The sequence below is a fragment of the Myodes glareolus genome, chromosome 6 (genome assembly GCF_982192425.1).
Source record: "Myodes glareolus chromosome 6, mMyoGla1.1, whole genome shotgun sequence".
Classification (NCBI taxonomy): Eukaryota; Metazoa; Chordata; class Mammalia; order Rodentia; family Cricetidae; genus Myodes; species Myodes glareolus.
The window spans coordinates 58,288,837-58,303,944 of NC_142031.1; the positions used below are offsets into that span (position 1 = coordinate 58,288,837).

Below are 15,108 nucleotides of genomic sequence, written 5' to 3' on the forward strand. Positions count from 1 at the left end.
TCAAGATGTAGAACTCTTGACTACTTCTCCAGCACCATATCTGCCTGCACACCATGTCACACCATGGATAATGGACTAAACCTCTGAACTGTGAGTGAGCCATCCCAATTAAATGTTTTCCTTTTTAAGAGTTGCTGTGGTCGTAGTGTCTCTTCACAGAAATCCTAACACAAGTCAGGTGGTGGTGGTGCATGTCTTTAATCCCAGTGCTCAGGAGATATAAACAAGCAGATCTCTGTGAGTTCAATACTAGCCTGGTATACAGAGTGAGTTCTAGGAGAGGCTCCAAAGCTACACAGAGAAACCATCTCTTGAAAAAAAAAAAAGAAAGAAATCCTAAAACAATTACCATAATTCATGCTTTTTAAACATGCATGGGTGTGGTGGTGGCATACACTTGGAATCCTAGTGTCAGGGAGACAGTGACAGGACACTTGGACTCTATCCAGCTAGCCTAACATGTTTGGTGAATTCAAGTCCTGGAAGAGACTGTGTCTCAAAAACAAGGTGGATGCTTGTAGTTGTTTGAATGAAAATGTCCTTCATGGGGAGTGGCATTATTTGAAAGAATCAGGACATATGACTTGTTGGAGGAAGTGTGTCACTGGGGGGGGGGTGGGTTTTGAGGTTTCAAATGCTCATGTCAGGCCCAGTGTCACTCTCTTCCTGCTGCCTGCTGATCCAGATGTAGAACTCTCAGCTCCCTCTCCAGCACCATATCTGCCTGCATGCCACCATGCTTCCCATTGTGATGATAATGGACTAAACCTCTGAACTGTAAGCCAGCCCCAGTTAAATGCTGTCCTTTGTAGGAGTTGCCATAATCATGGTGTTTCTTCACAGCAATAGAAACCCTATCTAAGACAATGGTTGATCTCTGGCCTCCACATACATGAGCACATGGACACACAAGACCACATAAGATACACAAATATGAATGTGCATACACATGTGTGTTCACACGCACATGCCAACACACACACACACACACACACACACACACAGAGAGAGAGAGAGAGAGAGAGAGAGAGAGAGAGAGAGAGAGAGAGATATTAGCACCAGCTAAATTTATTGAGTATTGGCTATGTACCAGGCCTGGCACTGGACACCTTCATCACTAGGCAACGGTTCCTATTCTTTAACTCGGTGGCAGGCACAGGTGGGAAGCTGAGGGTAGTGGGTGTTATGTGGCTTGCCTGCAGTACGCACTGGTCAATGACTGAGCTGGGTCAGGAGGTCCACCTGGGTTGTTAGTGATGGCGTGGCTTGTCTGATGGCCATGTCCCAGGCAGTCATTGGTATTCTCTTCATACTTGTATTTCACCCAGGCTGGGGTTTCTTGGCTTTCCCCAAAGCCGGAAACTGTATGTCCTAGGGGGTGACTCTGGGGCTTCTTGGGATAAGGGCACCAGGGAGTGCTGTTCACCACACAGAGAGCTGAGGGATTCCAGGAAGAGCTTCCTGAAGGAGGAAGACACAGCGTTGTAGAGGACCGGGGTCACTGCCGAGCTGACGTAGAAGAGCGTGTTGGTCGCCATGTAGAAGTAGTGATAGAAACTGTAGAGTGTGCTGGAAGGGAAACCCAGGGGTCTAGTTAGAAACTGTCACCTCCTCACGGTGCCTGTGAGTCCTGCTGTAGAGTTCCTGTCCCCGCCACAGTGCCGGGCCAGCAAGGAATGTCTTTCTGCTGATGGGACTCTCACTGCAGAGAGTACAAATTTTTATCGCTGCCATTCCCTGGTGCAGTCCAGCCAGGCTCGGTGGTGATAATCCCTGCTTAGATTACTGATCACCTATATGGCAGATGGCTCCCCTGATGACAGAGGCTATCTGCCTAGGTCAGTGAGATGCTGGGAACCCTGTGCTTCATGGTATGGTCAAAGAGATGTGGCTTTACTCATGAGGGAAGTTTTTGTTTAGTTTTTCAGAAGCTGTGCTCCCTGTGGAAGAACTCCTCAGTAGTGGTAAGGGCTTGGCATATGCTCCTTGTGATGTTTGAATGTAATCGACCCTCCCAGGCTCATAGGGATTAGTACTATTAGGAACTGTGGCTTTGTTGCAATAGATATGGCCTTGTTGTCCTGCGGGGTGGGCTTTGAGGTCTCATATCTGCTCAGGCCATGCCCAGTGCCCCAGTCCACTTCCTGTCACCTGCAGATAAAGATGGAGCTCTCTTTATCTTTATCACTCTCACCTCCTTTCCAGCACCATGTCTACCTGCACACCGCCGTGCCTCCAAACACGATGATAACGAACTAAACTTCAGAACTGCAAGCCAGCCCCAATTAAGTGATTTTCTTTATAAGAGTTTCCATGGTCCTGGTGTCTTTATAACAACAGAAACCATAACTTAGACAGGGCTTTGTCTAACTCTACCAGCTGAGCTGTATTTCTAACCCATAATTTTTCTCTTCTCTAACTTTAATAAAAGAGGGTTCACATCCTATTCTCCACACAGTTTTTATTAGATGACAAAACTATGTTGTGTCTTTCTCATTCTCCTTGTAATAACATGGCCTTTACCTCCCTTCCTGGGCTACAAGCATTGGTCTGTTCTGGTGTCAAGATGCTTATAGCCCTAACTATCCATGAAGCCTGTCATACCCATGGCCTTACCAGGTCAGGGATGTTTTCAAAGAGTGCCCTGATCCCGACAGGCATGACATAAGCCTCTTACACCAGTCCTTGGGAGACTGAGGCAGGAGGATTGCTGTGCTTGGCTACTAAGAGAATACTAGGTCAGTTGAGGCAGTATAACAAGACTTGGTCTGAAGACAAACGAACAGTGCTTGAGAGATAGCTCAGCAGTTAAGAGCACTGACTACTCTTCCAGAGGACCCGGGTTCAGTTCCCAGCACCCACATGGCAACTCACAAGTGTTTGTAACTCCAGTTCCAGAGTATCCAATACCCTAACACACACACACACACACACACACACACACACACACACACACACGCAGGCTAAAACACCAATGCACATGAAATAATTTAAAAACAAACAAAAAACCCCCACAATGCCTTGTTCCCCACCTCCAGATGGAAGATTTTGAGAACCTGAGCAGGATCAAATAGACTATAGGTCAGAAATCCAGAAAACTTGGCAGCTGAGGATCCATTGCCTGGCTCCAGGCCAGCCCAACAGTCCCTGCTCAGTGACCAGACAGCCTCAGTCCACTTACTCAGTCCACCCGTCATCAGGGATGTAGCAGTACATGAGCCTGCGGACATGGTACGGCAGCCAGCAGATGACATACACAGTCACAATGGCTCCTGCAGGACAGTGGGAGAGAGAGAGGGGACATAGCAGACAGAAAGCAAACACGTTCTCAGTTACATCATCGTCCAGGGAGGAAGCTGCCCAAGGTGACGACAGCAATTCCTGGGGCCTCTTCCTGGAGCCAAAGGATGGGAAGAGAACTTTAAGTTGTTGGATATGAACTTGCCCTGTCCTTGGACACAACATGCTTCCAGAATCTTCCATTGACTACTGGAATACACTCCCAATTCAGAGCGAGACAGTCCCACCTGCATGCCTGGGCACCATAACTGCAAATGCCTTTTGTACCCTGCAAAGCTCGTCCCGGAACTCCTCCTTCTGAATGGACGGATGGTGTACCATCATCAGGCCAGAAACCAGAACATTCTTAGTTTTTTATCCTTCCACGTTTTGCTTCTAGTGGGCTCGTCCCCAGCAACTGTACACTCTATGTCTTCCTTGTCTCCATTACTGCCACCTGTGAAAGTCCTCCCCACTGGACTCTGACAACCTTTCCTCTTCCTCGCATGAGCAGCCACCCACATAGGACCCAGTGTGGGCTCTGCAGCAACAGCCAGCGGCAGCACCAGCAGTAGCGGCGGCAGCGGTACTGACTAGTGTTCTGGTCCAAACACAGAATCGTCATCCCACTTAAGACCTCATGGGTTGGAAACTCCTGACTGGGCCCTACGCTCTGGCTTTTTACAACGTCCCATACCATTGCCATACACTCTAAAGTTTGGGAGCGCTATTTAGTCCATATGCTAAGTAGATGTGAAGGGAACAGATCTGCTAGACATTGGCTCTTGGAACTTCCACCCAGCAACTGTAGAATGAAGCCTGATGCGTGCTGGAACACACTCCCAACTTAGGGCTAGCTATTCCCAGCCGGCTGGCTTTTTGCCAATCATCACCTCACTGTGCACTCAGCTCTCAACATCTTTTCCCATGAGACTGTGATGCTGCAGAGAGCACAGGCCCATCTCATCGGATCCTTCCAGAATTCAGCTAGGGCCCAGATTTCAACAAGGGCATAATGGTTGCACAGAGAGACCTGTTTTCCTGTGCCTTTTAAAGTGTCCCTTACAAGGCCAGATTGTTCCCAATCCTTACCAAAGGCAGTCAAGTAAACAGATGTGCTAGAGGGGAAATGGGGTTTGGGGACCCAGCCAGTCTGAGAGTCCACAATCACCAGACTGAAGTCCTCCACTGGAGTTCTGCCTGCCTTCTCACACAGACCCACTTTCTGAGACAGAGCCAGGTCTCTGCCTGTGTCCTGGGTAAGCTATTCCCTGGACAGATCTGTACTTTCATTTAGAACTCCACTTCTTTCTTTTAATGACCCCGTTGTGTTTGTGGGGGAATGCAACGGATGAACGTCCAGCTCCTGCCGAGCGCATCCCGCCAGGGACTGATAGAGGCAACCCTGGTTCCCCAGGCTCCTCTCCCTCAGGGGAGTGTTGTGGTGGAGTACTTAACTGAGAACCTGGGCGCTGCGCTGGAGGCTGCGGATCTGGCTGGTATCCTTGTGTCTCACCAGGCTGGCTTGGACCCCCAGGGACAGGGTCTTTCTCCACGCGATGACACCCAGGAGACCTTCCTCACTCAAGAGCTCCAGGCGGCTGGGGATCGAGTTGACTGGGGCAGAGGCTGATGGTACCTGGGAGTAGAGGGCCATCAGGTGGTTGACAGTGACCCCGTTCAGGAAGGCGGTGAGTGCCAAGGGAAGCACAAAGGACACCAGCACATTCACCTGTGAAGGTAATGCCAAGCGTCACGGGGGCAGTGCCTGCGGCTCTGGCCATCAGGTTTGCTCCGAACTCAGAATCTGCATCAGCAGAAGCGGGGACAGAAAGGCCTGGAAGGTAAAGCTAAGGAACGGCTCAGAACTGTGCCGCTACAGTACAAGTTCAAGGCCACAGAGAACCCATTCTTCCCTGTGAATAGGAGGCAGAAACTCATTCCAAGGAGAGACATCATTAGATGCTCGACCTCCCCAGTCACTGTCTTCAGGCCTCTGAGTGCCCCAGCCTACTCTGCAGTCTTTCTATTCAAACGGGATCTTCAAACGGTTCCCATTGGCTGGTTACCTTTATTTTAAAACCACAGTCCGTAAGTGAGGCCGTGGCAGTGCACACCTTTAATCCTAGCACTCGGGAGGCTGAGGCAGGTGAATCTCTGTGAGTTAGAAGCCAGCTCTACAGAACAAGTTACAGGAAAACCAGGGCTATAGAGGGAAACGCTGTCTCGAAAAGCAAATAAACAAAAAAGTAACATTTCATGGGCTGGAGAGATGGTTCAGTGGTTCAGAACCTCTGCTCTGGCAGAGGACCAGAGTTCTGTTTCCAGCATCCATGTTCCCACCATCCATGTTCACAACAACCTGTAATTCCGGCTTTAGGAAATCTGAGGTCTTCTTCTGGCCTCTGCAGGCACCCGCACTTGTTGTGGACATACCCTTACACCCAGACATAGACATATGATTAAAAAATAAAAGGAATCCATTTTAAAAATCACAGTCCGTGATCACAGTCTTGGAGGTTGGCACACAGAAGGCTGTGGCAAGCGGAGGCTCAGTCTGTCCGGGAAGAGCAGCTGCAGTGACATCCAGAGCCATGGGACAAGACGGAATCCATGCGGGGCACCATGGGGGCCCAAAGCGAAGTGGGACCTCCGGAGATACCCGGGGCAAAGACAGCAGAGGGGGTGGCCTGTGGGTCCTCTCTCCCCACTCGTTCTCTCAGTGATTGTCCTAGAGGCCACACGCGCAGTTCCTGAGGGCTCCACCCATCACTCATATGTTTATGGGGAGACTTCATGAGGCGGGGGTGGGGAAGAAAGGCTGCACAGTGGTTCAGGCTAGATGCTTGGGTGAGAAGGAAAACTGGAGAACAACCCTCTAGAGCATGTGGGGACAGAAAGTTGGGGGGAACACGGGCTGAGGACCTGCTGTGCCGTATCCCTACACTTTCACAGGGTCACATTGAATGATTCTCATGATACTGGCGCCATGATTTTGGCATTCAGGCAAACCCAGGCATGTGAACACTGCTCATGGACAGGCAAACATCCCTTTCTGAATTAGGAACAAAGCAGGGACAAAGTACAGAAGAAGGTCCTCCTGGGAGCCAGCATGCCCTTCGTTCTGACTCAGGGTGCCATTGCTCCCTGCCATCCTTGTCCTGAGTCCTTCTGTAGGCTGAAGTTTCTTCTTTTCTGCATGGCTTGCAGCAGCATCTTGATCAGAATCCTCCAACTTCCCTCCATCCCTTCCCTCCCCTATAGTGACTGAACTCAGTGCTAGAAATGGACACAATGTTTCAAATGCCAAACTCTTCCTAAAAGCAAATCCATTCCAAACAGACCATTATCGGCATTTGCTTCTCTTTTCTCCTGGAGGGAAACTTGGACCAGATAGGGATAAAGCAGCTCTGTAGAACACCGTTTAACATGGGCACAATTTAACAATTGGCCCCTCTCATGCTTCCTCCCCATCCCTCTTGGGTGAAAAGGAAGGTCACAAGGGTCTTCTCTCCCTACCTGTCAGACCCAGCTCACAAAGGGTGGTAAAAGGGAACAGAGAGAAGCTTATGTCAGGGGCTGCAGCCTTGTACTGAGGCAGGAGAATAGGGTGGGGAGAGAGAGGTCCCAAGATTAGTATGAGAGAAACCAATGACAGAGAAAGGCAAATGATCCTTAGCAATGGCTACATATAAGAGACAGAGCATGCAATAGAAAAGCCCATGAGTTACAAATACATAAGAAGGCAGGTGCTATGCAATTGCCCCATAAAAGGTCGCCACCACTCCACTCTCCTGGTTGAGTGACCTTGAGCTTCTAACCCTTCTCCCCTGCTCTATGTCCACTTCAATCTTGGAAGTGCTTTCCCCCTTGATAAACCTGCGAGCGTGCCCCTAGTCCAACTCTTTGTTCTGGGACACAAGGACCTGAACATCTCAGCAGTTCCCCCAGATTAAAGTCTACACCTGGCCAGCAATGCAGTGCAGAGGGATGATGGTCCAGAGTCTATGCAGCCCTCGACTCCCACTTGTGTCCTGCTGGCATCCTCTGCGTGCTCTTGGTTAGTGAAGGAGTCCTGGCCACACCATGTTTGGTCCTTTGGATTTCTGGGAAGGATGCTGGAGTGGCTGCTTTAGTGTCTCTCACTGCACCAGTGTGTGTTCCCTTTAGGTTCATTTGAACAGTGAAGGGAAAACTCAGAGGGCCCTGGGTTACAAGGACCACTGGACCAAGTACTTGGGAAGGTAAGACTTGCAAAAAACAAACAAACAAACAAACAAACAAACACCACTGCAAATCGCTGGGAGTGGATCACAGACTAGGAGAGGTAGGGGAGGGGGCAGGAGAGGAGAGGTCTTGGGAGCCTTCCCTTGAGGGAAGGCTCACTTCTGGGGTTAAGAAGGGTTGGAGAGGGAGGGAGCAAAGAAAGACTTGTTGAACCAAATGCCAGAGAGAGAGGCCAGGCAGAATTAGGGAAAATAGCGGTGCGAGGGGCAGGGTAGGGCAAGAGGCGGGGGTGGGGGGTTGGGGGGGTGGTCCTCACAGGACAGGAGGGGGCAGGAAGTGATGCCAGAAACCCCATCAGCTCACAGAAGACAGGAACAGAAAAAGCAGCCCCATCTCAATTTCTGAGATGCCCACTCCAAAGCCACATGGTTGGAGTGGAATAGGTGTAGAGTCTAATGGGACAAAAAATGTGCACGGGCTCACCTTGTGGTTCCTTTAAAAAAAGGGGTGTGTGTGTGTGTGTGTGTGTGTGTGTGTGTAGGACAGAGGACAACTTTAGGGAGTGGGTTCTTCCATTTAACTGTGGGTCTCCCTTACCTGGATGAAGACCTGGAGTGTGGCGCGGCTCACCATTACCGTGCACACGCGCGAGGCCGGCTCGGGCTCCCCATCAGCCCCCTCCATTTCGTGCTTCTGTCCCATGATCACCGCCATGGGCAGGGCAAGGCCCAGTGAAGCGACCCAAACCAGGGACAGCAGGCGGCGGGTGCGGCGCGGAGTGAGCAGGCGGCGGGCACGCAGCGGCTGGCACACAGCCAGGCAGCGCTCTGCGCTCAGGCTGGCTACACTCAGCACCGTGGCATAGGCGCACAGCTCCCGCACGAAGTAGTAGCCACGACAGCCCAGATCGCCAAAGACCCAGGGGTAGTGGGACCACACGAAGTTGTAGAGTTCCATGGGAACGCTGACCAGTAGCAGCAACAGCGCCGACAGCGCCAGGCTGAGCACGTGGTAGCGCAGGCGTCCAGGGCGACCGGCCCGTGCCTTCAGCACCACGTGCACGGACAGCGCATTGCCCGCAGTGCCCAACGCGAAGATGACCGAGTAGAGAGCGGTGAACAATACCTTGGCCCAGAGGCGCGTGTCCACGCCCAACCGTGCGTCCAGGCTCAACCCTGCGCTGGGGCTGGGCCTTGGGGGCCGCGGGCTGCTGGTCTCCATCACTGTCTCGTGGTGGCCTGCGCTCCCTCCCTCTCACTGCCCAGAGCCTGGGCTAGCTGCCCGGTGAACCTCCTTTCTGGGAACCTCCAGAGCTGGGAGGACACGCCCCTGAAGGGAGTTCCAGGGTAGCATCAGACTTGAAACCCTTTTCCACTCGGGTCAATCCAGAAAAGCATGTGTTGATGGAAAAAGGGGGTTCTTTGTGGGGGGGGGGTATGCCTGGATAGCATCACTGATCAGCTGTGTGACCCATGGGCAAGTTTTTAAACCCCTCTGTGACCTTCCCCATTTTCAATTTTAAAATACCCCTCCTGATGCAGAATTTCTCCGTGGATCAAGAGTGGCTCGGCATACAGATGTCCAAGCTGCGGTAGGAACAGACAGGCAGATAGACATGGAGTTTGAGCTTTGTACCTCTCTCTGTTGTCATCTCCGTGAGCAGTCAGAAAGAGACTAGGGAAGGCTTTGCCAGGCTCTGGCAACTTTGCCAACCTAATAAGGTGGCCGGTGCCCAGACCCTCCCGGTATCATACTGTCCCACTCCTTTAGGATCTCACTTCAATGTGTGCTAAGCCTGTTTAAAACATTTTACTGGGCTCAGTTTTAAGCTCATGGAGAAAATAGAACTTTGGGGTTGGAAGACTTTCTAGAGGCCTCGTATCTCCTGGGAACAGAATTAGATCAACACCCTGGCCTCCTGATGTTTTTTGTTTGTTTTGTTCTTTTTTTTTTTTAATCACAGGTTTTATGGCCCAGTGACAATCAGTGCAGTCTTCCTCTGGATATACAACCATAGCCACAATGAAACTGAGATAATATAAATTTACTTTTCATTCTGCTCATACATGGGGATGATTTTGAGACTGGGAAAGAGACAAGGAACAATTCCATGGCTTTAGTTAAGCCAGAAATGATAGGAGCCACCAACACATACGGCCTGACTTCTGAGTGTGTGGTCTGACATTTTTGGGGGATTCCTGCTTAAGAGCCGAGTTAGTGCTCCTGTTGACATCTTGAAATTCTTTGAAATTTTGGAGTAAAGGGTTCTCTTAACTTGCTTGGCCCTGGGCCCTGCAAAGGAGGGCCTCCTTCTCACTGGAAATCAGAGCAGCCCAAAGGAAGGAAACTGAGCAAAATGGGCCAGGCTGCCTGTTGGCGGTTTGATGATGGATTTTGTGGCTGGAGAACTAAGAAACAAGAATTCATGTATGTTAGGGTTCACACGGCCATGTTTCCCACATTTTAAAAAGTTATTTAAATTTTTGTTTCGTTTTGTTTTAGAAGGGTTTTAAGCCTGGTGTAATATTGAACTCACCTTCAATCCCAGCCCTTGGGAGGCAGAGGCATGTGGATCTCTGTGAGTTTGAGGTCAGCCCGGTCTGCAGAGCGAGTTCTAGGACAGCCAGAGCTACCTAGTAAAACCTTGTCTCAGAAACAACATGAAAACCACCACCACCACCAAGAGGATTTTCACCGTGGAGAGCCCAGACATGGGGCTGGATCACAGTTGGCTGCAAGCCTGGTGTGAGTACTAGGAGCAAGCCTGGGTCCCCTGTGGGGAGACTTTGCACTCTCGCCAGTCCCATGTCTGGGGTTCTTATCCCACTGGGCTAGAACACTGAGCAGATGAGAGAGAGGGAGGCAGCAGAGATAGGGAGGGTGGGGTAGGGACGGGGAGATTTCCTTTGGACGCTCACTACAAGGACAAAGGTGGAGAGGACAGCTAAGCTGGGTATGCTGCGGCAGTGAGATGGTGTGACAGACAAGGAGCTTCGCATGGTTGGAGGTAGCAGGGCCTCATCTTCCTATTTTGAGGGCAGCTGAGTAGCAGCCTGCATCCTACTTGCAGCCTCAATTACTGCACAATGTGGCAAAATCCATAAGAACTCTGTGTGAGGGGGACACGCAGGGATTCTAGGACTGAGAAAGGGACCCCCTCACTTTCTGATGGGTAATATCCTGCCTACCTCCTTATCTAGGCTCAGCCCATTGCTTCCCCTCCTTTCTCCTTACTAGATGTGCCAATGTCTCTGGCTTACTGTCCAGGTTACTCACCTCCTCTCTCGTTTGTCTCACCTTTATCCTTGTAAACCGTGTTTGTGAGGGACTCTTTCAGGGACCTAGCTTGAATGTCCTATAGGCTTGTGACTGGTACCTTGACTAACACTAACATAGTGCTTGAACATATGTGAGTGCAGCATGAACACGTGTGTGTAAGAGGTTGTGGGTAGATGTGATCAGGAGTGTGTGCACGACTGTGTATAATAATGCATATGTAATTATATGCACAAGCACACATGTGCATGCGAATGTCGGTATGCAAATGTGTTGATGTTTTAAGGACCTTAATGAATGGAAATGGGCAATAGGCTCCTCATGCAAAGCCATCTACTTTCCCCACAGTATGGCTCCCTGAAATTACAGCATGGTTGAATTCCCATTCTCAGGTCAATGGCAGGGTTGGCTTCCTCATGTTTGCCCTCATGCTGGACCTTTAGGTTTTCCTGGTGTCACTATTGGAAGGCAATTGGATAATAAAGGCACTAACCCAATCAGAAGGCCAGCCCATTCCTAGTCACTGTCCTGTTGCTGTGAAGAGTCCCCATGATCCCGGAAACTCTTCTAAAAGAAAGCATTTGATTGGCGGTTGGCTTACAGTTTCAGAGGGTCAGTCAGGTGTGATCATGGGAGTGAGCATGGTGGCAAGTGTGGCACTGGAACAATGGCTGAGAGCTACATCCTGATCCAGAAGCAGAGAGAGAGAGAGAGAGAGAGAGAGAGAGAGAGAGAGAGAGAGAGAGAGAGAGACATACAGAGAGAGACAGAGAGACAGAGCAGAGAGCCTGGGTTTAGCAGGGGCTTTTGAAACCTCAAAGCCCACTCCTAGAGACACACTTCCTCCAACAAGGCCACACCTCTTAATCCTTCTAATACTTTCAAATAGTGCCACTCCTTGGTGACTAAACATTCAAATAAATGAGCCTGTGGGGGGGCCATCCTTATTTCAACCACCATATCCAATTGAAGAGTTCAAAGCTGAATGAAATGTGACCAAGTGTGAAAGAACATCACTTGGACTTGCCCTTATGACCTCATTGTATAGGTCCTTCTTTGATGCCACAGGGCGATTGGTAATGAAAAGTCCCCATACTATCTTAATACAAAATATACAACTTTAATAAACAGAAGGAAAACTTACACCAACTTACACCAGAATCCAAACAATCCGTCCGGACACAGGAGCCAGGCGAGAGAGAGCTAGGTTTGCTGCGGGAGTATCTTCCGCTGCTTCAGCCAATAGTTGCTGAAGCACGAGCCCACAGTGCTGCGGGAGCACCTTCCACTCTGTCAGCCAATAGCCGCTGACAGCTCGGCTCGGCCTCTCTTGGTTCCGGCTCCTGCTCCAGCGACTAGGCTCCTTTCCTGACGGTTTATGTGTATGTAAGTTTACCCCCCAAAATAAATACCCCCTTTAAAACATAACTGGTGTGGGATTGATTCACCATTATAGGTTGATAGGTAAACTTTAGCCTAAGGACAACACGCCTCACAAACAGAGTGTGATTGGCTGAACTCCCCTATCATCTCCCCCTTTTTTCTAAAATAAGACAGAACCAAACCAAATACAACTATATACAATAGAAGCAAATAATAAATATAAAGTTACAAACAACAAACAATATTAAGCAAGAAACATAACAAAAGTTTTACTAAACATTCTATTTCAGGGAGTCTAAATAATGTAGATGGTAACGACAACTATCTAATCTTCAACTCCATCAAAGATCTGAGAAGGGAAATAATTTTACTCAAGCAGCCCGGAAGTACAAGCGGGAAACTTCCGAAATGTGCAACAAATGGAAGAGACAACTGATTACCTGGGCAATCACCCAAAGTCTCGTATGCAATGTTGAGTTAACCAACTTTGGCTAAGGCCTGATGTAACTGACATGCCATTTTTCAAAGGCAAGAAACCTTTTAGGACTCTCTCACCCTGTCTTGGCAAGATAAGACAATCCTGCTTTTATCCATTTACAGATATTCTGTAACTCTGTCAGTGGACGAGGCATGGGCTTTTTCTTTGCCCAAAGGCCAGTTCTGCCAGGAAGAAGACAAGCTCCAGGTGGAGTGTCTTTGGTGCTCAACGTTCTCTCGGGAGTATAGCGGTGATGCCAGGAGCGATTGTGTCTCACTACTGTAGAACTATGAGTTAGATTAAAGGCCATTTTCCACAGCTCTTCGAAGAGGTTGAAGATCATACTATCTATACTAAGTATGATCTCTATGCACCTAAATAAACTGATTAGCTTAAATATAAATATAATAAAATATATGACTATTGATTTCTATCTATCTAACTTGAAGACTAAGAGAATGAACAACTGTGCAATGAGTGAGGACAATGACCTCCAAATGTAAACAATGTATATCATTACATAAATATCTTAATCAGAGGTAGGAATGTAAATATATGTATATATATATCAATACAAGTAGAGGTAGAAGCATACTCACATACAATATTCAATATATCAATGTACAAAAATCAACACTAACACAATTTTCTAAAAACAATAACTCACAAATACCAACATATTATTATCCCAATCAATCCCCCCCTTTTTTGATAAACACCCCTGAGCTTATAAAATACCTCCCCCCCATTTCCTCATCCCTATATCAATTATAACCAACCCCTAAATTATGTCCCTAAACCTGAGGGCAAATTCTACTGGGAGAGGCGATGTCGTCCTCTAAAATTGCTTCCAGCTGTCATGGGGGCGATGTTTCTCTTAGGTGGTCCTGTGAAAATAATTTATGGTAAAATTCCCATATAAACATTGTAAATAGTCTCTGAGTAGTTTGAGGAGGTCTGGCCAGAGTGTTGTCAAATTTTGTGCATCATTCGGAACTGTTTTGTGTAGCTGGTACCAAAAAACAGGTCTAAAAAATAGCGCTATCAACATTATGACGTCATAGTAACCAGGTGGAGTTGGTGTTGTGGGGCCCCATCTTCATCCTAGAAGCTTTAAAGATTACTGCAGGAAAATTTATTGTTTGTCATGGCAAAGTTAAACATTATCTATGAAGACATATACAGACATATATATATATATATATATATTAATAAAGACAGAAACAGATGTGGGGAAAGGCAAAGAAAATTTATCAATTATAGTTATTCTGTCCCATATCTTGGCTCTTGACATGAGACAGAAACTCTGGGATATCTCTTATCAACAGGCTTTGAAATGAAGAGGGACTGAGCCATAGTCCAACTCCAAAACCAGCTCTACATATTTATAAATAAATGCACATTAGTACATATTAAAAAAATAGTAATACCTAAACTATTTGGATTCATTGTTGATCCTCTTTGGGTCGTAGGCGGTTTCTATATTCAATTATCCAGGATCCCTTGAATCCTTTGAAAATGAGCGTTCTCCTGTGAAGACAAGAAGAGAACCCTGCCCCCAACCTATATATTTCTCTTACCTTTGGTGTGATTATTATCCGTGTAAGTGAGTTATCATTTATCTCTTCCAAGAGGCTTCTCCTCTTCAAACCGAACCTTTATTAATTTTGATGGTATCCACAATTTTTCCTCTCCTGTGAAAACAAGAACAAAACCCCTTCCCCAACGCAGCACATCTCCTGGCTTCCACTGTGAGGTCAGCACATCCTTGAAATAAATTGGTGAAATCACGGCAGCAAAGGATCTGAGCGCTTGCGGGCAGCTCGCAGATGTGGATGAGGCTGCCAGGGGAAGGGTGGCATCCTGTGGGCTCCTGACAGCTGGGATCTGCAAGGGACATCTCTTCAGGTCCTGGCCCGACCACTGAGGGAGCTGGGGGAACTTCCGTGCGCTATGTTAGAGCTTCAAGCAACTGAAGATGTCAAAAATAAGTGTGAGCTTTTTAGGGCTGAGGACAGAGACCCTGTCCTGAGGGCTCCCAGTGCTGGTGGGATGGAGAGACAGAGTCTCACTGATAACAGCCCTCCTTGGCACATTCTAACTGTCAAATAAGGGACACTCTTGCCCAATGAGCATGAGGACTCAAGTTTAATCTCTAACACCCATGCGAGGAAACGAGATGTGTTGGCATACACTTGCAATCCCAGGGCTATGGAGCTGGGCTAAGAGGGTCCCTGAAGACTTCCGGCTAGCCGGCCTGGCCCACTTGGTGAGCTTCAGGCAGTGAGACCCTGTTTCCAAAAAATGGTGAATGGTGTTTGAGGAAAGACACTAGACGTTTTCCTCTGGCTTCCACACACGTGTATACGTGTGTACCCTATAGACATGTGTTCACATAAACATGCACACACACACACACACACACACACACACACAGACACACACACCCTGTTTCTGCATCTCCA

The 15,108-nt window shown here is 48.5% G+C and overlaps 1 protein-coding gene across 2 annotated transcripts; it reads right to left on the bottom strand.

The window, feature by feature from the left end:
• Positions 1-1,052: 1,052 nt before the first annotated feature.
• Positions 1,053-8,755, bottom strand: Ntsr2 (neurotensin receptor 2). Of its 2 annotated transcripts, none has more exons than XM_085690849.2 (4): positions 8,104-8,755; positions 4,738-4,918; positions 3,182-3,272; positions 1,053-1,569 (listed from the first exon to the last, which is right to left on the bottom strand). In XM_085690849.2, the coding sequence occupies exons 1-4, from the start codon at positions 8,725-8,727 to the stop codon at positions 1,308-1,310; spliced, it is 1,158 nt and encodes a 385-aa protein (XP_085546975.2). In that variant the 5' UTR covers positions 8,728-8,755; the 3' UTR covers positions 1,053-1,307. The 2 variants fall into 2 exon arrangements, with proteins under 2 accessions (XP_085546975.2, XP_048295703.3); XM_048439746.3 differs by having other exon boundaries at positions 4,738-5,011; positions 8,104-8,752.
• Between the last annotated feature and the right edge of the window lie 6,353 nt (positions 8,756-15,108).